At 41.3% G+C, this 27,193-nt stretch overlaps 1 protein-coding gene across 1 annotated transcript in view; it reads right to left on the minus strand.

The window, feature by feature from the left end:
* Positions 1-2,179: 2,179 nt before the first annotated feature.
* Positions 2,180-27,193, minus strand: part of XPO6 (exportin 6) — an 87,464-nt gene continuing 62,450 nt past the window's right edge. Inside the window, exons 21-24 of the mRNA XM_053694945.1 lie at positions 23,141-23,302; positions 22,775-22,873; positions 6,801-7,031; positions 2,180-3,028 (exon numbers count right to left, since the gene is read on the minus strand). Of these exons, the coding sequence (XP_053550920.1) occupies positions 2,927-3,028; positions 6,801-7,031; positions 22,775-22,873; positions 23,141-23,302 (594 nt within the window). The 3' untranslated portion in view covers positions 2,180-2,926. The remainder of the gene's footprint in view (positions 3,029-6,800; positions 7,032-22,774; positions 22,874-23,140; positions 23,303-27,193) is intronic.

The following is a 27,193-nucleotide window of genomic DNA, read 5'->3' on the forward strand; positions in this document are numbered from 1 at the left end:
AAACACAACTTAAAAAACAAAAAAATAGTGTGAATAAAAACTATATTACAAATATTACACTGGCTTTAAAAAGTAAATAGTTTATGTAGTTCCTGATAATTCCTTCTGTGTGCCACAACCTTCTGTTGTATCTTGGGCTAATATGCCCCTTTTTTGTTCTTTTACAGAAAACCGGCATAGGGAAGAGGGTTTAATAACAGCGTGTGAAACTTCTAAAAATTAACCTTAAAATCACCTTTAAAATTGTACAGAATTATACATATTAATTTCTTACAAGAAACTACCTATATAAAAAAGGGCTATAATTAAATTAGTCTTAAATGACATCCTCTAACAAATTAAACATGTAATTTTTCGATCGACCCTAAACTACAGTGTTTACGCATCCAAAAGGGGTTAAAAACAGTAAAAGTGTTGCAAAGGACCCGCAGAGCACTGCTGGTCCCAAAGCATAAGATGCTGCTTATCCAATCAGTAGCGCTAGAAGGAAAGAGCTCAAAAATTAGAAAATAAAGGTGCCCCCTGCTTGCCTGGCCAGTAGCTGGATATGTCGGCAGCAGAGAAAAAGTGAATGCAAACAAAAAGTGGCTAATGTGTTTTTTCAAATTAAAATTGAATTTATGACAAACGAGTGTTTGCTCATTAATAAGCCCTTCCCTTCTAGTGTGCATTTCCATTAAGGACTATTTTGCAGTTTATTTTTAGGTAGTTTCCAGTGACTCTTATTTCTGTAAATTAAGTTTATTTGCAGGGGGCTGGCAGCACCAGATTTTTCTCGTTTACTCCATAGTGCAGATTAGGAATGTGCAGAAATTCTTAATTCGTTACTGCAGCGCATCGCTATTTTGGTGCTGGATTTATTAGTGTAAAAGTGCAACACACAAAATATCTGGAATATCCTTAAAATAAAAAAAATAAAAAATGTATGGAGTGCACTCTGTCAGTGTGGTTATTCTAAATATAAATTTACAAATTTGATTGTAAGGAGCTAGTAGGCGGGAAAGTTCAAACAAGCATGATGCGTTTTGCCGCTCCCCCTAGTGGTTGGCCATGGGGCTTTGTCAGATATATTTTTGTATTTGGACAATAAAATCATTTTTTGGGAATGAGTGCAGCCTGGGGTCACGCTTTAGTATATAATATTTTGTTATATGCTTTTTTTTTTATTGATGGCACTACACAAATATCTGGATTTGCAGACCGCAACGATATTCAGCATTTGTTTTCAGTAACGAATGACGAATTATGAACATCTCTAGAGCAAAGCTATAAGCCTGTTTTGGCGACTGGTGATTGATTTTTTTTTGTATTAAAAAAAGGCACATAAAACCCCAACATTTTCTTTCATGATTCAAATAAATAGTGTAAAATTAAAAAAAAAAAAAAACCAACAACTTTCCAATTAACTTCTAATATGAAATTGTTTTCTTTTTCTGGATATCCTTTGTGGAAAAGCAGGTAGGAAGGTGGAGGAGAGATCATGTGACTGGAGCAATTTATGGCATTTTTATAACTATGCTATACATTTGCAAGAGAACTAGGTGGCAGCAATATTTCATGTCATGTACTGTTCCACTAAAGTGCACGCTACCTACCTAGATATCTCTAAAAAAAAAAAAAAAAATGAATACTGAGAAAGAATTTGAAATGGAAACTTTAAAAATTGTGTGCTCTGTCTGAATCTCAAAATAATTTTTTTTCTGTTTCATGCCCCTTTAAAAAAAAAAAAAAAAAAAAAAAAAAGTATAGGAAACCCAAAAATTATTATTTCATAAATCAGATAGAGCACTCAATTTTAAACAAGTTTCCAATTTACACCTATTATCTATTTTGTTCTCTTAGTATCCTTTGTTGAAAAGCATACATCGGTAGGCTAGGGAGCTGGCTGCACATATTACTTACAGGCTTACCAATGTGTTCAGCTATTTCTCAGTAGTGAATCGCTGCTCCTTCAACAAAGAATATCAAGCGAATAAAGCGAACTTGATAATAGAAGTAAATTGGATATCTGAATCGTGAAAGAAAATAAAATGTGGGTTTCATATCCCTTTAAGCGTAACTTGTGTGTGGATTCACATGTAAAATATGGGGCATCCGGTGCACAACAGCAAAATAAGAGGTCTTGAAAGCACACAAGGATTTTACAGGGAAAACATGAGCTAATTAAACTTTTAAAGCCTTTTAAAAAATATATACAAACATTTATTCATATATTACCAAACCTTCAAATTACAGAGAAATGTTTAAAATAGTAAAAAATAATTTATGCCCATCTCAACAGGCACCATGATAGGTCACAAGCCGACTTCAAATACGTTTTTTTTTACCGCAGCGTGACGAACAAGTGGATATCAGTTTTATATCGAGTTTAAGGGCAAGTCCCAAACAGCTGTGACCAAGAGGAATGTTTGAAGCCTTAAACAAGGCAAGATATTTATTCGCAGAAAGCGATGTTGCAAATTCACAATGGAATGATAAAACAAGTAAATAATATAAAACAATATATAAATGTCTGTGTGCCCCCTGGTTAAAGGGAGTGTTTAAAATCCAAAACCCCAAGGCAGAATATGTCCATTGGGCGGAGCAGAACATTCACCCCCCATAGATAAACAAGGGAATGATATTGAAGGTTTGTGATTCTACAATGTTTTTACTATTAAAAACAAACTGATGCTCTACTTGACGTCCTGAATGCCGGTGTGGGATACGGTATCACTGTTTGGCAACGAAAGGGTTTAGGCAAAGGGAGGAGGCACTGAAATCTCCAGTCAAGTACATCATAAAAACAGTCCACATAGTTTAAAAATAAAAAAATAAAATAAGTGACTTCACAGCTGTAGATGGGCACGTTAAGACTAATGATGCAGAGCGAGCGGCGCCAAGTGGGAGGATTCTGTCCATCATTAAAATAAAGATGGGGGAGGCGTCACAGTTTTACAGTTCCCGGAGCTAAGCTGTCATTGCAGAGTCTGTAATATCGGAGATCGTTCACTAACCGATGGACACTCTGGGTAAACGAAGGTAAGTCCTGTTGTGAAAGAGTAAAGTCAAGATTAAAAACATGAATATGTAGTATCTACCTTATTAGAAAACAAAATAACCTATTTTGTGGGTCTCTAATTAGGTGATTAGATTTCAGATTCTTCTAGATAGACACCAAAACTTTCTCTCTTAATTTGTTCCCAATGATCCATTCTACCTGCTAGCGTGTATTAAATTGTTTACAAATAGCTCCTTAGCCTTTATATTGGCATTTGAAATGGCTAATTTAGCCTGTAGAATCCCTACCTATACTGGAAGTTTATATACCTAGGTATATGCTATTGAAAACTATGTAAACACAGCCAGCATAAGGAATTACACTCACAGTGGGAGAGATAAAGCTCTAAAAAATGTTTATTTTCAATTGTTCTTTCTAAGTATTGTACAGAGACAGAGAGAAGAAAGGGAATCATTTGAGTGATAAGATAACCAGATCTGATCTGTCTGCAAGCTTAGCCTATTTTGATGGGCTGTGGTTACAAAGAGTACATCCAGCTATTTATTTTGCAAAAAGAAGCACAAATGAGCAATTTCTCATACATTTTATACGATGTAACAAGTTATGGGGAAAAACAATACAATTTTAAACAACTTTAAAAAGTACTTTATCAAAATTTGCTTCATTCTCTCATTTTCAACTAGCTCACAAAAGTGTATTGCTGCTCCTTAAACAAATTATACCATCAGTTGAGCCAACAAGTGACATATGTGCAAGCCCCAATCAGCAGCTAGCCCCCAGTAGTGCACTGCTGCTCCTAAGCTTACCTAGGCATGCGTTTCAACTAAAGACAGCAAGAGTACTAAGAAAATTAAATAGAGCACCCAATTTTAAATCAATTTCCAATTTCCTTCTATCTAAATCATGAAAAGTTTAAAGCAATAGTCTTGTCAAAATGAAACTTTCAGGATTCAGATAGAGCATGCAATATTAGTTAATTAAATTAAGTGATGGTAAATTCGGCCAAAGTGCTCCGCATATTTGTAAAGGTCCTAACTAGCATATCGAAAAGCTTTTTTATTAAGCAATTCATCAGCACACTGAATCGTTTTACTTTTATTCCTGCTACGTTACCATATTGAATTAAACCTCTCTAAGATTTTTGAGGCTCTTTTTTTTTTAAATAATTTTTTATTGAGGCATAAATTGCATTATAACAACTTAATGACAAGAAAATAAAAAAAGCAACAACAATTGCTACATCTTCAGATAAGATTCAATTTGTTACATAGCGAAAATATGTTGAAAATAAACCTCAAGTTTTTTGTTACCTATAAACATGCACCATACCATTATATAGTAAAATAAAGTGGAGAAAATATCCGAGTCGCTTGACTTCACTACCTAGTCCTTTAATTTGTATGGATTCTTTGGACACTATGGACTACAGCAAGGTAGACAACAGAGAGAACACGTCCAGTCTCTTCCGAAATTATAGATCTGAGCCTGTCCATAGAGGTTTATGACCAGTATGTGACACAAACTGGCCCACCATCCAAAGACATGTCCATAACCTTGACATAGATCCATGCAACATGAATATTTGGGAATAAATGTTCATTCGGCATGTAGGAAGTAAAGAACGGATAATTCTATGGAAGGTGACAATATCACTATCCTTGACAATGAAGTGGTTCAAGCATATAACGTTTTCCTTATAATAAAACATGAAATAACCACAAACAATAACATATAATACTTTGTAGGGGAGAATTAGTGACAAACAACAAACAATTCTACCCAACATCCCTTAGCTATAAAAGGCCACAAGCTAAAACTAAAAGTTATGATGGGACGAGGGACAGTATATATAGCAACCCACATTGTTATATATAATGTAAGGGACAAATTTGGAGTGTACGGGAGGTAGTAGGAAAACCACGATATATAAACCTTGAGAATCCTCACACCTATTAAGTGGTAGGTGACATGGATGGAAGGGGTATATAAAGAGAAGGGGGGGAAGGCACACAAAAAAAAAAAAAAAAAGGGAGGGGAATGTTAGAAGCTCTTTCTTTGAGTGGCATTTGTTCTAGCCAATCAGAGCCTCACCATGTGCCCCATGTAAAATTCTATCTGCACGCTCCCTCGCTCAGAATGCTGTCATCTTATTGAAATGTGCATGCGCTATAAACAACTAACGTTTGCGCAACAGAATAAGGGAATTTTCTTTTGCGCAAATAGTGTAAGTTGCTTGTAGCGCATGCGCATTTCAATAAGATGACAGCGTTCCGAGCACGGGAGCGTGCAGATACTTTTACATGGTGAGGCTCTGACCGGCTAGAGCAGATGCCACTCAAAGAAGGAGCTTCACAAATCTTAGAGAGGCTGAATTCAATACAGTAACGTAGCAGGAATAAAAAGTAAAATTATTCAGTGTGCTGATGAATTGATTAATAAAAAAGCTTATCGATAAGCTAGTTAGGATAAAGACCTTTACAAATATGTGGAGCACTTTGGCCGAATTTACCATCACTTTACACAAATTTCTAATTTACTCCTTCGTTCTCTTGGTATCTTTATTTGAAAAAGCAAAAATGTAAGCTTAGTAGCCGGCCCATTTTTGGTTCAGAACTTGGGTAGCACTTGCTGATTGGTGTCTGAAATGTAGCCACCTATCAGCCAGCGCTAAAAAAATAATACCAAGAGAACAAAGAAAAATTAATAGGAGTAAATTAGAACATTGCTGCTCTATTTGGATCATGAAAAGTTTAAAATGTTGACTAGACTATCCCTTTAAATTTTGACTTTTGTGTGCCTTTAAAGAAATGGTAAAAAAAAAAACTTTACATGTTTTAAAATCTGGCCCGGAATTCAAGTGATATTTTAGATGGACTTTAATTGATCACTTCTAATAAAGATTATTATTATTATCGGTTATTTGTAGAGCGCCAACAGATTCCGCAGCGCTATAAACAAATGCGGAGCACAACAAAACAATTTTAGGGATCAAATAAGATGCACTGTAATTAACTTTTAATCTAGCTGTGCCAGTCTAATACCCCGCGCACCGGCCGCCCACATCAAAACTAATTTTTTGAGAGCTAACGGTTTGAATTGTTCCCCAATTTAGCGACTAGACTCACTGCATTTGTTTTGTAGCTAGAGCGCCGATTGTAGAACAGTTCAAACTGTTAGCTCAGAAAGAAATGTGAGTTTTGAAGTGGGTGGCCGGAGCGTGGGTATTAGAATGGCACAGCTCGACTAAAAATCAAGTTACAGTGCATCTTTATTAAAAATCATCAATTAACGTCCATCTAAAACATTGCTTAGATTCCGGACTGGATTTTAAAAACACGTTTACCCATATTTTTAAATAAAAATACAACTATTTTTTAGTGCATCTCTCCTATGTACATTATAATCTCTCATCCTTTTAAATGTTCATTATAGTTGAAAAATTACATGTACTAATTTGTTACAGCATGTCATTTTAAGACTAGTGACCCTGGAGTACTGTGTGTTTAACTCCCATAAAGGGGTAACACATAGCAGTGCTGCTCAGGAGCTGCAGATCACTGCTGGTCCTGAGTGGAAACAACGCACAACAGTTTAACTAGTGCTGCTGATTGGATAAGCTGCAGTTTCTACTTAGGACCAGCAGTTCATTGTGGGCCTGAGGGGTAATTCTATGGATGTGTTTAACCCCTTTGCATATAATTTTTTTGACGATAATAGCCCTTTGAGTTTAGAATCTATGCACAGGAAAACAATAGGTACAACTCAGTAGGATGGCCTGTAATGAATTAGCCCAACATACCCGTTCCATCTTGAAGTTCCGAACGAGGACACCTTTTTGGCTGGAGTCCAGGCCTTCACAACCTGCAAGAAATTCAGGCAGAAAGGAAGAGAAGAAGCTACTGAAGTCCACGGATGCCATATTGTAAACAGCAATGCCAATTTCTTCTTGCAGGAGGTCATGGGACTTGTGAATAAGAACCTGCAGTAAAACGCTGACAAACTGATGCAGCATCATAGACCGAAATAACTTCTGTGAATGAGATGAGAAACAGTAAAATAGTCAAGAGTACAAAATGCTGCAGTGGGGAATTTTTATATACATACGGGGGGGGGGGGGGGGGGGGGAATTGGGCTTTTTGTACTTAACGTTAAATGGACATGAAACCCAAATTCTGTTTATAATTCAGACAGAGCACACAAATAAAAAAAAACATAATTTATGCTTACCTGATAAATTCCTTTCTTCTGTTGTGTGATCAGTCCACGGGTCATCATTACTTCTGGGATATTATCTGCTCCCCTACAGGAAGTGCAAGAGGATTCACCCAGCAGAGTTGCTATATAGCTCCTCCCCTCTACGTCACCTCCAGTCATTCGACCAAAGACCAACGAGAAAGGAGAAACCAAGGGTGTAGTGGTGACTGAATTATAATTTAAAAAATATGTACCTGCCTTAAAAAACAGGGCGGGCCGTGGACTGATCACACAACAGAAGAAAGGAATTTATCAGGTAAGCATAAATTATGTTTTCTTCTGTTATGTGTGATCAGTCCACGGGTCATCATTACTTCTGGGATACCAATACCAAAGCAAAAGTACACGGATGACGGGAGGGATAGGCAGGCTCATTATACAGAAGGAACCACTGCCTGAAGAACCTTTCTCCCAAAAATAGCCTCCGAAGAAGCAAAAGTGTCAAATTTGTAAAATTTGGAAAAAGTATGAAGCGAAGACCAAGTTGCAGCCTTGCAAATCTGTTCAACAGAGGCCTCATTCTTAAAGGCCCAAGTGGAAGCCACAGCTCTAGTGGAATGAGCTGTAATTCTTTCAGGAGGCTGCTGTCCAGCAGTCTCATAGGCTAAACGTATTATGCTACGAAGCCAAAAAGAGAGAGAGGTAGCAGAAGCTTTTTGACCTCTCCTCTGTCCAGAATAAACGACAAACAGGGAAGAAGTTTGGCGAAAATCTTTAGTTGCCTGCAAGTAGAACTTGAGGGCACGAACTACATCCAGATTGTGTAGAAGACGTTCCTTCTTTGAAGAAGGATTTGGACACAAGGATGGAACAACAATCTCTTGATTGATATTCCTGTTAGTGACTACCTTAGGTAAGAACCCAGGTTTAGTACGCAGAACTACCTTGTCTGAGTGAAAGATCAGATAAGGAGAATCACAATGTAGGGCTGATAACTCAGAGACTCTTCGAGCCGAGGAAATAGCCATTAAAAACAGAACTTTCCAAGATAACAATTTTATATCAATGGAATGAAGGGGTTCAAACGGAACACCCTGTAAAACGTTAAGAACTAAGTTTAAACTCCATGGCGGAGCAACAGTTTTAAACACAGGCTTGATCCTAGTTAAAGCCTGACAAAAGGCCTGGATGTCTGAATTTTCTGACAGACGCCTGTGTAACAAGATGGACAGAGCTGAGATCTGTCCCTTTAATGAGCTAGCCGATAAACCCTTTTCTAAACCTTCTTGTAGAAAAGACAATATCCTAGGAATCCTAACCTTACTCCAGGAGTAATCTTTGGATTCACACCAGTATAGGTATTTACGCCATATTTTATGGTAAATCTTTCTGGTAACAGGCTTCCTAGCCTGTATCAGGGTATCAATAACCGACTCAGAAAAACCACGTTTTGATAAAATCAAGCGTTCAATTTCCAAGCAGTCAGCTTCAGAGAAGTTAGACTTTGATGATTGAATGGACCCTGAATCAGAAGGTCCTGTCTTAGAGGTAGAGACCAAGGCGGACAGGATGACATGTCCACTAGATCTGCATACCAAGTCCTGCGCGGCCATGCAGGCGCTATTAGAATCACTGATGCTCTCTCCTGTTTGATTTTGGCAATCAATCGAGGAAGCAGTGGGAAGGGTGGAAATACATAAGCCATCCTGAAGTTCCAAGGTGCTGTCAAAGCATCTATCAGAACCGCTCCCGGATCCCTGGATCTGGATCCGTAGCGAGGAAGTTTGGCGTTCTGGCGAGACGCCATGAGATCTATCTCTGGTTTGCCCCAACGTTGAAGTATTTGGGCAAAGACCTCCGGATGAAGTTCCCACTCCCCCGGATGAAGAGTCTGGCGACTCAAGAAATCCGCCTCCCAGTTCTCCACTCCCGGGATGTGGATTGCTGACAGATGGCAAGAGTGAGACTCTGCCCAGCGAAATATCTTTGATACCTCTATCATTGCTAGGGAGCTTCTTGTCCCTCCTTGATGGTTGATGTAAGCTACAGTCGTGATGTTGTCCGACTGAAACCTGATGAACCCCCGAGTCTTTAACTGGGGCCAAGATAGAAGGGCATTGAGAACTGCTCTCAATTCCAGAATGTTTATTGGCAGGAGACTTTCCTCCTGACTCCATTGTCCCTGAGCCTTCAGAGAATTCCAGACAGCGCCCCAACCTAGAAGGCTGGCGTCTGTTGTTACAATTGTCCAGTCCGGCCTGCTGAACGGCATCCCCCTGGACAAATGTGGCCGAGAAAGCCACCATAGAAGAGAGTTTCTGGTCTCTTGATCCAGATTCAGAGTGGGGGACAAATCTGAGTAATCCCCATTCCACTGACTCAGCATGCACAATTGCAGCGGTCTGAGATGTAGGCGTGCAAAGGGAACTATGTCCATTGCTGCTACCATTAAGCCGATCACCTCCATGCATTGAGCTACTGACGGGAGTTGAATGGAATGAAGGACACGGCATGCATTTAGAAGCTTTGTTAATCTGTCTTCTGTCAGATAAATCCTCATTTCTACAGAATCTATAAGAGTCCCCAAGAATGGAACTCTTGTGAGAGGAAAGAGAGAACTCTTCTTTTCGTTTACTTTCCATCCATGCGACCTTAGAAATGCCAGAACTAACTCTGTATGAGACTTGGCAGTTTGAAAGCTTGAAGCTTGTATCAGAATGTCGTCTAGGTACGGAGCTACCGAAATTCCTCGCGGTCTTAGTACCGCCAGAAGGGCACCCAGAACCTTTGTAAAGATTCTTGGAGCCGTAGCCAATCCGAATGGAAGGGCTACAAACTGGTAATGCCTGTCTAAGAAGGCAAACCTTAGATACCGGTAATGATCTTTGTGAATCGGTATGTGAAGGTAAGCATCCTTTAAATCCACTGTGGTCATGTACTGACCCTCTTGGATCATGGGTAAGATTGTCCGAATAGTTTCCATTTTGAACGATGGAACTCTTAAGAATTTGTTTAGGATCTTTAAATCCAAGATTGGCCTGAAAGTTCCCTCTTTTTTGGGAACCACAAACAGGTTTGAGTAAAACCCTTGTCCTTGTTCCGACCGCGGAACCGGATGGATCACTCCCATTAATAATAGATCTTGTACACAGCGTAGAAACGCGTCCTTCTTTATTTGGTTTGTTGACAACCTTGACAGATGAAATCTCCCTTTTGGGGGAGAGAATTTGAAGTCTAGAAGGTATCCCTGAGATATGATCTCTAGCGCCCAGGGATCCTGGACATCTCTTGCCCAAGCCTGGGCGAAGAGAGAGAGTCTGCCCCCCACTAGATCCGGTCCCGGATCGGGGGCCCTCGGTTCATGCTGTCTTTGAGGCAGCAGCAGGTTTACTGGCCTGCTTGCCCTTGTTCCAGGACTGGTTAGGCTTCCAGCCTTGTCTGTAACGAGCAACAGTTCCTCCCTGTTTTGGTGCAGTGGAGGTTGGCGCTGCTCCTGCTTTGAAATTCCGAAAGGGACGAAAATTAGACTGTCTAGCCTTAGCTTTGGCTTTGTCTTGAGGTAGAGCGTGGCCCTTACCTCCTGTAATGTCAGCAATAATTTCTTTCAAACCGGGCCCAAATAAAGTTTGCCCCTTGAAAGGTATATTAAGTAATTTGGACTTAGAAGTTACATCAGCCGACCAGGATTTTAGCCACAGCGCCCTGCGTGCCTGAATGGCGAATCCTGAATTCTTAGCCGTAAGTTTGGTTAAATGTACTACGGCCTCCGAAATGAATGAATTAGCTAGTTTAAGGACTCTAAGCCTGTCCGTAATGTCGTCCAGCGTAGCTGAACTAAGGTTCTCTTCTAGAGACTCAATCCAAAATGCTGCCGCAGCCGTGATCGGCGCGATGCATGCAAGGGGTTGTAATATAAAACCTTGTTGAACAAACATTTTCTTAAGGTAACCCTCTAATTTTTTATCCATAGGATCTGAAAAAGCACAGCTATCCTCCACCGGGATAGTGGTACGCTTAGCTAAAGTAGAAACTGCTCCCTCCACCTTAGGGACCGTTTGCCATAAGTCCCGTGTGGTGGCGTCTATTGGAAACATCTTTCTAAATATTGGAGGGGGTGAGAACGGCACACCGGGTCTGTCCCACTCCTTAGTAACAATTTCAGTTAATCTCTTAGGTATAGGAAAAACGTCAGTACTCGCCGGTACCGCAAAGTATTTATCCAACCTACACATTTTCTCTGGTATTGCAACAGCGTTACAATCGTTGAGAGCTGCTAAGACCTCCCCTAGTAATACACGGAGGTTTTCCAATTTAAACTTAAAATTTGAAATATCTGAATCCAATCTGTTTGGATCAGAACCGTCACCTACAGAATGAAGCTCTCCGTCCTCATGCTCTGCAAGCTGTGACGCAGTATCAGACATGGCCCTAGAATTATCAGCGCACTCTGTTCTCACCCCAGAGTGATCACGCTTGCCTCTTAGTTCTGGTAATTTAGCCAAAACTTCAGTCATAACAGTAGCCATATCTTGTAATGTTATCTGTAATGGCTGCCCAGATGTACTAGGCGCCATAATATCACGCACCTCCCGGGCGGGAGATGCAGGTACTGACACGTGAGGCGAGTTAGACGGCATAACTCTCCCCTCGCTGTTTGGTGAAATTTGTTCAATTTGTACAGATTGGCTTTTATTTAAGGTAGCATCAATACAGCTAGTACATAAATTTCTATTGGGCTCCACCTTGGCATTGGAACAAATGACACAGGTATCTTCCTCTGAATCAGACATGTTTAACACACTAGCAATAAACATGCAACTCGGTTACAATTTTATTTAATAAAAGCGTACTGTGCCTCAAAAGCACTAAACGATTAAATGACAGTTGAAATAATGAACTGAAAAACAGTTATAGCATCACTCTTAACAAACAACACAACTTTTTAGTAAAGGTTTGTTCCCATTAGTAAAATAACACTAATTAAATTTTAAACATAAAAATTACAGAGCAACGTTTTAAATCACAGTCACTATTAAATCTCACAGCTCTGCTGAGAGAATCTACTTCCCTTCAAAGAAGTTTGAAGACCCCTGAGTTCTGTCAGAGATGAACCGGATCATGCAGAAAATATAAGAGTAACTGACTGAAAATTTTTTGATGCGTAGCAAAGAGCGCCAAAAAACGGCCCCTCCCCCTCACACACAGCAGTGAGAGAGAAACGAAACTGTCATAATCAAAACAAGCAAACTGCCAAGTGGAAAAATAATGCCCAAATATTTATTCACTCAGTACCTCAGAAATGCAAACGATTCTACATTCCAGCAAAAACGTTTAACATGAATTAAATACCTATTAAAAGGTTTAATGTACTTTTACAGAGTAATTCCGGTGAAATACCATCCCCAGAATACTGAAGTGTAGAGTATACATACATGTCATATCGGTATAGCAGGATTTTCTCATCAATTCCATTCAGAAAATAAAAACTGCTACATACCTCAATGCAGATTCAACTGCCCGCTGTCCCCTGATCTGAAGCTTTTACCTCCCTCAGATGGCCGAGAAACAGCAATATGATCTTAACTACTCCGGTTAAAATCATAATAAAAAAAACTCTGGTAGATTCTTCTTCAAACTCTGCCAGAGAAGTAATAACATGCTCCGGTGCTATTGTAAAATAACAAACTTTTGATTGAAGTTATAAAAACTAAGTATAATCACCATAGTCCTCTCACACCTCCTATCTAGTCTTTGGGTGCAAGAGAATGACTGGAGGTGACGTAGAGGGGAGGAGCTATATAGCAACTCTGCTGGGTGAATCCTCTTGCACTTCCTGTAGGGGAGCAGATAATATCCCAGAAGTAATGATGACCCGTGGACTGATCACACATAACAGAAGAAATTCAGATTTACTTCTAATATCTAATTTGCTTGATATTTTTTGAAAAGCATACCTAGATAGCCTCAAAAAAAGCAATGTACTACCAAGAGCTAGCTGCTGATTGGTGGATGCACCTTTTGTCATTTTGCCTGAAATATTCAGCTAGCTACCAGTAGTGCATTATTGCTCCTTCAACAAAGGATACCAAGAAAATTAAGCTAATTTGATAATAGAAGTAAATTGGAAAAAATTGTGTGCCCTATCTCAAACATGAAATAGAAAATTAAGAGAAAAAAAAAAGAGAAAAAAAAAAAGAGGAAAAAAAAAAAAAAAAGAGAAAAAAAAGAGAAAAAAAAGAAGAGAGAAAAACACAGAATTTATGTTTACCTGATAAATTTCTTTCTCCAACGGTGTGTCCGGTCCACGGCTTCATCCTTACTTGTGGGATATTCTCTTCCCCTACAGGAAATGGCAAAGAGAGCACCCAGCAAGAGCTGTCCATATAGCCCCTCCTCTGGCTCCGCCCCCCAGTCATTCGACCGACGGTTAGGAGAAAAAGGAGAAACTATAGGGTGCCGTGGTGACTGTAGTGTATAAAGAAAGAAATTTTTCAAACCTGATTAAAACCCAGGGCGGGCCGTGGACCGGACACACCGTTTGAGAAAGAAATTTATCAGGTAAACATAAATTCTGTTTTCTCCAACATTGGTGTGTCCGGTCCACGGCTTCATCCTTACTTGTGGGAACCAATACCAAAGCTTTAGGACACGGATGAAGGGGGGGAGCAAACCAGGTTACCTAAACAGAAGGCACCACGGCTTGCAAAACCTCTCTCCCAAAAATAGCCTCCGAAGAAGCATAAGTATCGAATTTGTAAAATTTGGCAAAAGTATGCAGAGAAGACCAAGTCGCTGCCTTACAGATCTGATCAACAGAAGCCTCGTTCTTGAAGGCCCATGAGGAAGACACAGCTCTAGTAGAATGAGCTGTAATTCGTTCAGGAGGCTGCCGTCCGGCAGTCTCATAAGCCAATCGGATGATGCTTTTCAGCCAAAAAGAAAGAGGTAGCAGTAGCTTTCTGCCCTCTCCTCTTACCAGAATACACAACAAACAAGGATGATGTCTGTCTGAAATCATTTGTTGCTTCTAAATAGAACTTTAAAGCACGGACCACATCTAGATTGTGTAACAAACGTTCCTTCTTTGAAACTGGATTCGGACACAGAGAAGGAACAACAATTTCCTGGTTAATATTCCTGTTAGAAACGACCTTTGGAAGAAAACCAGGCTTGGTACGTAAAACTACCTTATCTGCATGAAAAATCAGATAGGGAGAAAAACACTGCCAAGCAGATAATTCAGAAACTCTTCTAGCAGAAGAAATAGCAACCAAAAACAGAACTTTCCAAGATAGTAACTTAATAGCTATGGAATGCATGGGTTCAAACGGAACCCCCTGAAGAACTGAAAGAACCAAGTTTAGACTCCATGGAGGAGTCATAGGTCTATAGACAGGCTTGATCCTGACTAACGCCTGTACAAACGCCTGTATATCTGGCACAGCTGCCAGACGTTTGTGCAACAAAACCGACAGAGCAGATATCTGTCCTTTTAGAGAACTAGCTGACAAACCTTTATCCAAGCCCTCTTGTAGAAAGGAAAGAATCCTTGGAATTTTGATTTTACTCCAAGAGTATCCCTTGGATCTGCACCAACAGATATATTTTTGCCATATCTTATGGTAAATTTTCCTAGTCACAGGCTTTCTGGCCTGAACCAGAGTATCTATAACCGAGTCAGAAAACCCACGCTTAGATAGAATCAAGCGTTCAATTTCCAAGCAGTCAGTTGGAGAGAGACTAGATTTGGATGTTCGAATGGACCTTGTACTAGAAGATCCTGCCTCAAAAGGTAGCTTCCATGGTGGAGCCGATGACATATTCACCAGGTCTGCATACCAAGTCCTGCGTGGCCACGCAGGGGCTATTAGAATCACAGAGGCCTGCTCCTGTTTGATCCTGGCTACAAGCCTGGGAAGGAGAGGGAACGGTGGAAACACATAAGCTAGGTTGAACGACCAAGGCGCCACTAATGCATCCACCAGTGTCGCCTTGGGATCCCTGGATCTGGACCCGTATCGAGGAACCTTGGCGTTCTGGCGAGACGCCATCAGATCCATATCTGGAATGCCCCAAAGTTGAGTTAACTGGGCAAAAACCTCCGGATGGAGTTCCCACTCCCCCGGATGAAAAGTCTGACGACTCAAATAATCCGCCTCCCAGTTGTCCACTCCTGGGATGTGAATTGCAGATAGGTGGCAGGAGTGATCCTCCGCCCATTTGATGATCTTGGATACCTCTCTCATCGCTAAGGAACTCTTTGTTCCCCCCTGATGATTGATGTACGCTACAGTCGTCATGGTGTCCGACTGGAACCTTATGAATTTGGCCTTTGCTAGGTGAGGCCACGCCAGGAGCGCATTGAATATCGCTCTCAGTTCTAAAATGTTAATCGGAAGAAGAGACTCTTCTCGAGACCATAGACCTTAAACCTTCAGAGAGTCCCAGACCGCACCCCAGCCTAAGAGACTGGCGTCTGTCGTGACAATGACCCACTCTGGTCTGCGGAAACTCATTCCTTGAGACAGGTGATCGTGAGACAACCACCAGCGGAGCGAATCCCTGGTTACCTGGTCTACTTGAATCTGGGGAGACAAGTCTGCATAGTCCCTGTAACGGTACCAACCGGATACCAAGGGTTAACACCAGGGAACAATGTCCTGCATAGGGAATCAGCAATTCACAACCCAGCCAGTTTTCAGGTTTTAAACAGAATAACACTTTATTTGAAGGCAGCATACAGATTTATACAGGTTTTTGACCCCCCCCCCCCAGATGGGGGTGGAAAGAATGTTGTACATTAGATAAAAGGGAGAAGCGCCCTTGACATGATACAATAGGATTATATTACTTAAACACTTCAACCACAGGACACTCTTGACTCTCCTTATCACTTAGGCGTTTCTCTCTGGGGGTGATCAAACAATAGAATGCTAAGCATTAATTAGATTGTAGCTGGAGCCAGCCACTTGTGGTTAGAAAATAAAGTTAACACTTTCAGTCCTGACCGAAGGGTCTGTCACAGACAACCTTTCTTACGTTATAGTCCAGAAGTGGCTAGGTTTGCCACAATGCTCCCCCAGAACCAAGCCGGCATACACAGTCTGATCCCAACGGATCGGCTTGGGGATGTCCGGGGCAACAACTTTCGGCTCAAGTAAGCTACGGGGTGTTCTCCGCCATCTGCTCCAACTTGGCTCAGTACTGCCCCCACCCCAAACATGGAAGCGTCTCTTCCCGGAGGGACTGGGCTTGGGTAGTCACAGGGTTAACATTAGCGGGATCCATGGGAGCATAGGCAGAAACAAGGGGGGCCAAGTCATTTCCAAGGAGAACATCAGCAGGTAAGTCCTTCTTGACCCCCACATTCACAAGTCTAGCGCCCACTCCCCAATCCAAATGTACCCTGGCAACAGGTAGGCGGAACACAGTGCCCCCTGCTACCCTCACAGCCACAGTGTCTCCAGTGTGCTGTTTCTCAGGCACCAAGTTCTCTTGAAGCAAGGTCATGGTAGCACCAGTATCCCGTAGACAACTGACCTCCTTCCCATTCACTTTAACCCGTTGCCGGTTATTCCGGTGGGCAGCTTGCACGGGGTCTGCTTCATGTAGGCTGCCCCAGCATTCTGGCACCTCTACGTAGCGGGCCACAGGCTGAGGATTATGTGGGATTCCGCCAGCGGGTCTTCTCCAGGACTGTGCTTGATTCGCTGCATTTAGGGGACACTCTGGTCTTTTGTGCCCTAGTTGCTTACATCCAAAGCACCGAATAGGTTGTGAGTAGCCCCGCGAATTGAACCGGGCTCTCTGAGGGTAGTTCGTGGCCGGAGGCCGTGTGGTATAGCGGTGTGCTGGGGGTTGGTAACTGGCAGCTGCTGGGGTGACTGGGGGTCTGTACTCAACTCTAGCAGTGGGCAATCGGTATACTGCTCCCCCTGCCCCTCGTACTGCCACGGATCCGCCAGTGGGTGCTGTATCCGGCACCAAATGGGGAGCTATCAGGGTTAAAGTAGCTCCCGAATCCCGAAGTCCCTGGACCGACATCACCTCATGCAGAATTCCCAGGGGTTCCTCGGCTTGGGTGCTCAACACCTCATGAGCGGCTGGCTCCGTTTGGTAATGGTGAGCAGCCGCCCTTGGGGCCAGGTTCTGTCTGACCTGGTTCCAAGCTTGTCTGCTCCGATTTTGGGTGCACTCACGTGCCATATGTCCCCACTGCTTGCAGGTGTGGCATTGTATATTAGCCCGTCCGTTGTTAGGCTGTAGTCCATGGTGCCTCCTGGCATCAAAATGCTGGTCTGCTAATCTGGCTGCTTCGGTTAAGGTGAGGGGTTTTCGATCTCTCACCCATTCTTGGGCTTCTGGGGACAAGCCGTTAAAGAATTGCTCCAACAGCATCAGTTGTCGCAATTCTTCCATGGTGGTAGCTTGGCTGGCCTGTATCCACCCCTGAGATGCTTGATCCAGCTTGTGGGCCCACTCTGCATGGAATCTCTTTCTGGCTTGCGCAGGCCTCTAAACTTGCGCCGGTATGCCTCTGAGGTAATGGCATATCTTTCCAAGATCGCTCTCTTCACTTTAGCGTAATCCTTGCTGTCCTCCCTGGGTACAGCGCGATACGCTTCCGCTGCCCTACCGGCTAGCTTGCCTGCTAGCACCGGCACCCATACGGACTGCTCCAAATCATGTAACTCGCACAGTCTCTCAAAATCCTGTAAATACCCATCAATCTCATCCTTCTCCTCACAAAACATTTTAAATGCATGGTATGGGATTTTGGGTCTTACTGGGTTGCTGAGTGCGTCCAAAATGGATTCTGCTCGGGAGGATGCATTCCGCGGACTGTGTGCCATCACGTACTCCTGCACATCTGCCATTACCACGGATAGCATATCCCGTGGTACAGGTTGGGGTAAAAATTCCAGCCTGGTCCTCATTTCCCTCTGGTATAGGGTCTCCTCCATGGCTGCTGGAGGCGTAGCGCTGCGAGCTCTGTCTCCCTCCATCAGCTCAGCAATTAATATAGCCTTGGGTTTGCTGCTGCCTATCTTTCCCCTGGCTTCTAGCAGTTCCTTTTACGTTTGTCTCTTTAGCTTAGAATAATCCATCTCCATTCACTTCGGTCCCTGGTACTCCTTCCATCTTAGTCAGTATTGTAGTAATCCCCCTCTTCCTGAGGTTACTGGCTTGTGTAGTTGCTCTTCTGGGCGATAAGGTTCATTCCGTCGCTTGCCACCAATTGTAACGGTACCAACCGGATACCAAGGGTTAACACCAGGGAACAATGTCCTGCATAGGGAATCAGCAATTCACAACCCAGCCAGTTTTCAGGTTTTAAACAGAATAACACTTTATTTGAAGGCAGCATACAGATTTATACAGGTTTTTGACCCCCCCCCCCCCAGATGGGGGTGGAAAGAATGTTGTACATTAGATAAAAGGGAGAAGCGCCCTTGACATGATACAATAGGATTATATTACTTAAACACTTCAACCACAGGACACTCTTGACTCTCCTTATCACTTAGGCGTTTCTCTCTGGGGGTTTCTGGGGGTGATCAAACAATAGAATGCTAAGCATTAATTAGATTGTAGCTGGAGCCAGCCACTTGTGGTTAGAAAATAAAGTTAACACTTTCAGTCCTGACCGAAGGGTCTGTCACAGACAACCTTTCTTACGTTATAGTCCAGAAGTGGCTAGGTTTGCCACAGTCCCCATTCCACTGATTGAGCATGCACAGTTGTAATGGTCTTAGATGAATTCGAGCAAAAGGAACTATGTCCATTGCTGCAACCATTAATCCTACTACTTCCATGCACTGAGCTATGGAAGGTTGAAGAATAGAGTGGAGAACTTGACAAGCGTTTAGAAGCTTTAACTTTCTGACCTCTGTCAGGAAGATCTTCATTTCTACAGAATCTATTATTGTTCCCAAAAAGGGAACTCTTGTTGACGGGGACAGGGAACTCTTTTCTACGTTCACCTTCCACCCGTGAGATCTGAGAAAGGCTAGAACAATGTCTGTATGAGCCTTTGCTTTGGAAAGAGACGCTTGGATTAGAATGTCATCTAGATAAGGTGCTACCGCAATGCCCCTCGGTCTTAGAACCGCTAGAAGGGACCCTAGCACCTTTGTGAAAATTCTGGGAGCAGTGGCTAAACCGAACGGAAGAGCCACGAACTGGTAATGATTGTCCATAAAGGCGAACCTCAGGAACTGATGATGATCTTTGTGGATAGGAACTGATGATGATCTTTGTGGATAGGAATAGGCAGGTACGCATCCTTTAAGTCCACGGTAGTCATATATTGACCCTCCTGGAATGTTGGTAAAATTGTCCGAATGGTTTCCATTTTGAATGATGGAACTCTGAGGAATTTGTTTAGAATTTTTTAGATCCAGAATTGGCCTGAATGTTCCCTCTTTTTTGGGAACTACAAACAGGTTTGAGTAAAAACCCAGACCTTGTTCCACTGTTGGAACTGGGTTTATCACTCCCATTTTTAATAGGTCTCCTACGCAATGTAAGAATGCCTGTCTCTTTATCTGGTCTGAAGATAAGCAAGACATGTGGAACCTTCCCCTTGGAGGAAGTTCCTTGAACTCTAGAAGATACCCCTGAGAGACTATTTCTAGTGCCCAGGGATCCAGAACATCTCTTGCCCAAGCCTGAACGAAGAGAGAAAGTCTGCCCCCTACTAGATCCGGTCCCGGATCGGGGGCTACCCCTTCATGCTGTTTTGGTAGCAGCAGCAGGCTTCTTGGCCTGTTTACCCTTGTTCCAGCCTTGCAATTGTTTCCATGCTGGTTTAGGCTGGGAAGAGTTGCCTTCTTGTCTGGAGGCCGCAGAGTTAGGATTCGGTCCGTTCCTGAAATTACGAAAGGAACGAAAATTAGATTTGTTCTTAGCCTTGAAAGGCCTATCCTGTGGGAGGGCATGTCCCTTCCCACCAGTAATGTCTGAAATAATCTCTTTCAATTCTGGCCCGAAAAGGGTCTTACCCTTGAAAGGAATATTAAGCAACTTATTCTTGGACGACACATCCGCCGACCAGGATTTTAGCCAAAGCGATCTGTGCGCCACTATTGCAAAACCTGAATTTTTCGCCGCTAACTTAGCCAATTGGAAAGCGGCATCCAAAATAAAGGAATTAGCCAACTTTAGTGCGTGAATTCTGTCCATGACTTCATCATATGGAGTCTCCTTTTGGAGCGAATTTTCTAGTTCCTCGAACCAAAAATACGCTGCCGTGGTGACAGGAATAATGCACGAGATTGGTTGAAGGAAACCTTGCTGAACAAATATCTTTTTTAGCAATCCTTCCAATTTTTTATCCATAGGATCTTTAAAAGCGCAACTGTCCTCAATAGGAATAGTTGTGCGCTTAGCCAACGTTGACACTGCCCCCCTCAACCTTAGGAACCGTTTGCCATGCGTCCCTTCTGGGGTCAACAATGGGGAACATTTTCTTGAATATAGGAGGTGGAACAAAAAGGTATACCTGGCTTTTCCCACTCCTTAGTCACTCAGCGTGCACTGGGACCTCTAAGAATTTGTCCATCTTGCACAATTTCTCTGGAATTACCAAAGAATCACAGTCATCAAGAGTAGTTAGGACCTCCTTAAGCAGGGCGCGGAGATGTTCTAACTTAAATTTAAATGTTACGATAACAGTGTCTGCCTGCTGAGAAACTTTTCCTGAATCTGAAATTTCCCCCTCAGACATACCTTCCCTCCCTGCCAATTCAGATTGATGTGAGGGTATAACTGATAAATTATCCTCAGCGCCAACCTGCTCATCTTCTGTATTTAAAACTGAGCTATCACGCTTTCTAGGATAGGATGGCAGTTTGGATAATAGATTCGCTATAGAATTATCCATTACTGCTGTTAATTGCTGCATAGTAACAAGCATTGGCGCGCTAGATGTACTAGGTATCGCCTGCGCGGGCAAAACTGGTGTTGACACAGGAGGAGAGGATGATGAACTATCCCCACTACCTTCATTAGAAGAATCATCTTGGGCAATCTTATTCAATGTGACAGTACTGTCCATACCTTGTTTGGACGCTATGACACAATTTGCACATACATTAATAGGGGGAACCACCTTGGCTTCCATACACACAGAACATAAGCCATCTGAAGGTATAGACATGTTAGACAGAATTTGGCAGGCTAATAATGCAATAAAACCGTTTTTAAAGAAAAGCGTTACTGTCCCTTTAAATAATAAACAGGCACACTTTATTTCTGATATTTTGAAAAACAATGAAGGCAATGTCCGATTTTTACAAAATTTTTACTCCAGAGTCCTAATGCCTTGAAAGTATTGCACACCAAGTTTCAAGATTTTAACCCTTAAAATGAGCAAACCGGAGCTATTTGTTCAATTCAACAATTTTAGTACACTACAATCACTGCCACAGCCTTGCTGCGGCTCTTTACCTTCCCTGAGAGTTATTCAGCACTGAAATAAACCTTCCTGAGTCCGTTTTTGTAGCCACAGGACCCCTCACATGAAGCTGCATGCACTGCCATGGAAATAAACTGCGCAATTGAGGCGCGAAAACGGGGCCTCCTTCCTCTGCATACCAGAGTGAAGGGGCCTTTCTGACTGAAATAGTAGTCTAACTAAATGCCAGGCGAATAAAAACGTTCCCAAAAGTGCTTTTAGTACACAAAACACTCTAAAAACCATCTAAATATGAAATAAATCAATCGATTTAGCCCACAATAGTGTCCACCAGTATAGAGCCCATTAATAAGCCTTAATCTGTTATGAGTAAGAAAATGGCTTACTTACCCCTTAAGGGAAAAACTGACAGTCTTCTAGCATTAACATGTCTTGTTAGAAATATGACTGATCATACCTGCAGCAGATAAGCCTGCAAACTGTTCCCCCCAACTGAAGTTCTCTGGTTTCAACAGCCCTGCGTGGGAACAGCAATAGATTTTAGTGAATACTGCTAAAATCATAATCCTCTTTAACAGAAATCTTCTTCATTTTCTGTTGTAGAGTAAATAGTACAAACCGGCATTATTTTAAAATAAACTCTTGATAGAAGAAATAAAACTACAACTAACACCACATACTCTTTACCATCCCCGTGGAGATGCTACTTGTTCAGAGCAGGCAAAGAGAATGACTGGGGGGCGGAGCCAGAGGGGGGGCTATATGGACAGCTCTTGCTGGGTGCTCTCTTTGCCATTTCCTGTAGGGGAAGAGAATATCCCACAAGTAAGGATGAAGCCGTGGACCGGACACACCAATGTTGGAGAAAAAGAGAGAGAAAAAAAAAAAAAAAAAGAGAGAAAAAAAAGAGAGAGAGAGAGAGAGAGAGAGAGAGAAAAGAGAAAGAGAGAGAGAAAAAGAATTGTGTCAGACAGTAAACAAAGAATTTGAATTAAAAGACAGAGGAAAAACATCAGAAGGAAAGTCAGAATCCAAATAGGGAGAGGATGCAGAATGAGAGGAAGGAGGTCAGGGAGAGGCTAAGAGATGGACAGTTTCAGGGGTAAAGCCCAGACATCTGACATCAGTATCTCACCAATATCCTGTATTTTACAACCCACCTTGTGATATAACTTGTGTTTACTGTTGAGCGTCTCCAAGTAGCTGAGGTTCTGTTTGAAAATATGTATATCTGGCTGCAGGAAAGACTGTCCGAAGGCCTGAAGAGAGAAAGTAATATTCATCTGAGCACCACACCTGTATTGTCACAGTGCTGTATCTCCAAAAATGTCATTAATGAACATGAACACAAAAGATGCTGATCCTCTGCACCAATTCAGCTTATCTTGTCCCTGTTGCAAGAGGTTCTTCTAAAGAGCAGATCACCCTTAGATAATATCAGGTATATGACAATGGCATTTTCTGACACCCACCCCATACAATCACCCAACTCGACTAGAAAAAAAAAGGGACAAAAATATACCAACCTGCATGACTGCGATAAACTGTGCCTGGTTCTCCATAGGTTCATCACCGCCATCTCTGTGCACATTCTGCAGGACAGATGAGCGGAAGAAATATCTCCAGTTATGGTGCAACAGCTGGAAGAGCAGCTCAAAAAGTTCAGCTTTAACATCTGGGGAGGGACGCTGATGGGGGGGGGGAAAAGAAAAGTCAATGAAAATGACAAAGGAAGGATGTGATGACATTTTATCACTGGAATATTCATCTAGCCGTTATTAAAATATATAGCTCAGAGGTTTTAAAGGGACAGTTCACCCACAATGTTTCTCCCATTTAAATTGTTCCCAATTATCCATTTTACCTGCTGGAGTGTATTAAATTGTTTGGAAGTAGCTCCTTTAACCCTATTTTGGCCTTTGAAATAGCCGATTCAGCTTGTGGTATTCCAACCTATACTGAAAGTTTTGATACTGGAGTCTCCTCTATTGAATAACCTAAGTAAATACAGCCAGCAGAAGAAAGTATTGAGCTTTAGTTTTCCAGACAAATATAAGATAAGGAAGCAAGTGTGTGTACACAAAGTGATAAAATAGGCTGTGGTTTAAAAGCACAAAACCAGCTACTTTATATACACAAACCTGAAAATGGAATTTATCATAAATTTTATACTCTGCAGCTGGTATAACCATTAAAGGGACAGTTTACTCAAAAAATTTCTCCCCTTTAATTTGTTCCCAATGATCCACTTTACCTGCTGGAGTGTATTAAATTGTTTACAAGTAGCTCCTTTACCCTTATATTGGCATTTGAAATTGTTGATTTAGCATGTGGTATCCTCACCTATTCTGAAAGTTTGTGGCCGCGCGTACCAGCTATAGATAAGCTTTGTAAACACAGCCAGCAGAAGAAATTACACTCCAGTGGGATATAGCAGAGATAAGGTAATAAAATGTTGATTTTCCATTGTTCTCTCAAAGTACTGGTGATTGTTTTAAGGACAGATATAAGATAAAGAAGCAGGTATATGTGCACAATGTGATACAGTAATGAGATCTGATTATACCTACAAGCTCAACCCATGTTATTAGGTTGTGGCTTCAAAACACAAAATCAGAGCTTTAATATACACAAATAAGCCTTAAAAAGCTATTTTTCATACATTTTTTACTCTGCAGTTGGCAAAAAAAGCAATTGTAAACACATTAAGGGAAAAACTATTTTACAGTGTACTGTCCCTTTAATATAAAAACAATTTTACAGTGTACTGTCCCTTTAACCCTGGCAAAATCACATAGCTGGTTTTAAAATGAAATATTCAAGTAGTTAATTCTTATTCAAACATATGTAAAATATAGACTTAGGAAAAGTCTTTGTCTAAGAAGGACACTCCCAATAGCCTTTGATAAACCACTCCTTATGGAATTGGGGTATAAAAAACTGGAACACCAAAACCTCTCTCTCACCCTGTTCCTGCTGAAAGGATAGCGGATGTTGGACACATTGGAGATTTTTGCCAAGTATATTACTTGGATACAATTTCTGTGATTATTTTAGCAGTGTTGCACAAATTGGGGCTGTGGTAACTAGTTGCCCTGTGTATGTATATATATATATATATATATATATATATATATATATATATATATATATATATATATATATCTCTTATTGCAACATACGGTATATTGATTCCTAATAAATTCTTTGGAAACAATGGAGACCCTTTTATAGAGTTAATTTCACTTAACTTAAAGGGACATGAAACCCACATTTTTTTCTTTCATGATTTAGAAAGAGAATGCAATTCTAAACATCTAATTTACTTCTAGTATCTAATTTGTTTTATTCTCTTGATATTCTTTGCTGAAAAGCATATCTAGATATGCTCAGTAGCTGCTGATTGGTTGCTGCACATAGAAGCCTCGTGTGATTGGCTCACCATGTGCATTGATTTTTCTTCAACTAAGGATATCTAATAAATGAAGCAAAATAAATAATAGAAGTAAATTGTAATGTTGTTTAAATTTGTATTCTCTATCTGAATCATGAAAGAAAGATTTTGGGTTTAGTGGCCCTTTAATTGTAATGGTTTAGTGGGTTTTTTACCTAGAATTATATATTTAGTGGTTTAAATTTAAAAATCTAGTTATACATTTTAAAAACCACAAAGGGCAACAAGAAAAGGGAGATGTTAAAGGCATTAGAGGGTGGGTAGAGAAAAATGGGTGAAGAGATCCATTAAGGAATGCAGAGAGAAGGAAACAAGACAAAAAAGTTTAAATAAATAAGAAAAAAAAGCAAGACTATTTAGACAGGATATCTGCCCAAACGTGTACTTATACCCCGTGATGGAAGGCAGACCAAGCCACACCCTCTTCCGTGTCACCAAATCACACTATCAAGGGTTAAAGGTTATAAAGATGTTCTACTTTTTTATTTTCTTATCTGAGGGAAATATGCCCAACTGTCTGAGAATGTAAAATAAGCCCAAGGACAATCCTTTGTGAAGAACTTAAGATGTTAATTTGATGCTCTGGCATTCAGCAAAGAAAAAGGACAGAGTAACACATACTTAAAAAGGGATATGGAACAGTCCGTTTCATTGTAAAAAAACAAACACACACACCCCACAAGGATTTTACTTTTTTTTTTAAAAATTTGTTTTTGTAAACTTCATTTGTGCAGTGTCCATTACTTACTGTTACAGCCCTACAAGGGGGCTGGGGTTTCAACTGGAAGCTTATCTAGCTTGATGCAGAAATATGCTAGAGTAACATGAGTTCGCTTACTGTTCAGTGAATGCAAGAGAAACAGGAAGGCCGTTTCTTGCACATGCTCAGTAGAGGCAGAATGATGTCACCTCATGTCCTTAAGGGCAGTGGCAAAACTGAGTATGTGTTTATTTCGCAAGAAAACATGAGCAGCGTTAGTGTTTTTTTTTTTTTTTTTATTATTTGCAATGTTTTTGTTTATTTTATATATATATATATATATATATATATATATATATATATATTTTTTTTTTATTATTATTTTTTTTTTAAGGGTCATGGGGTGTGTACCCAGTCCAGTCTGAGAGTGCTGTCCCCCTTTTCTTTGTTTGCATATGCCCAGGGCGATTACATAAATCTGTGAACCCTGACTTGTTCCCAGTTTGTTTGATTAAAGGGGCCAGTAAACCTAAAAAATAATGTTATATAATTCTGTACTTAGTGCGGTCGGGCTGGGCTGTGTCTAGACAGCTGGCCAGATGCGCTCTGTGATAAAAACAGACCCGCTCAGAAGAGCACAGAGAGCGGGTCGTTTTTATAAAAATTCACAGTGAATATTAGGTTTTATAAAGCTGCTGCTAATATAATGTTATATAATTCTGCACTATGTGCAGAATTATATAACATTATTTTTTAGGTTTACTGGCCCTTTAAGAGCTTGCATTTGTGTGCGTGGTAGTATTAGGGACCCAGGTTTTTGGGAGAGACCTTGACGCAATACCTGGGCTTGTCCCATTTGGCCAAATGCGGTAACTGACTCTTCCAGTTATGCTTTTAATCCTAGCTGACAGCTTGTGAGCGAGTGCTGGACTGTGTGTGTGTGTATATATGTGTATGTGTGTGTGTGTGTGTGTGTGTGTATGCGTGTGTATGTGTATGCGTGTGCGTGTCATAGTCTGCTTTGTAATTTTCCCTATGGACCTGCACCCAGGCAGGCCCGGGGTTAACCGCCTGTGACTCTGGAAATATTATAGCTTTAAGAGAGTGCTATAGCACCAAAAGCTGAGCCTGTTTAAGGGTCATGGGATGTGTACCCGGTCTGAGAGTGCTGTCCCCTTTTCCTCGTTTTACACACACACACACACTATCTTCTGTAGTAAAAAAGGCACAGTTTAATATCCCATTAAGCACAAGCTGACAAATGTTGCTTGCACATGGAATACATTTCTTTTCTGTACCCAAGGTAGCATAGGTCTCAGCACTATCTAGCTTAGAAAGAGATCCACCAGATAAAACACCATTTTAATATATAAATATATTTTTTGTAGCGCACTCAGGCAGCTGCCTAGAACACGGACTGGAGTT

This window comes from Bombina bombina, chromosome 11 (assembly GCF_027579735.1).
Source record: "Bombina bombina isolate aBomBom1 chromosome 11, aBomBom1.pri, whole genome shotgun sequence".
Lineage (NCBI taxonomy): Eukaryota > Metazoa > Chordata > Amphibia > Anura > Bombinatoridae > Bombina > Bombina bombina.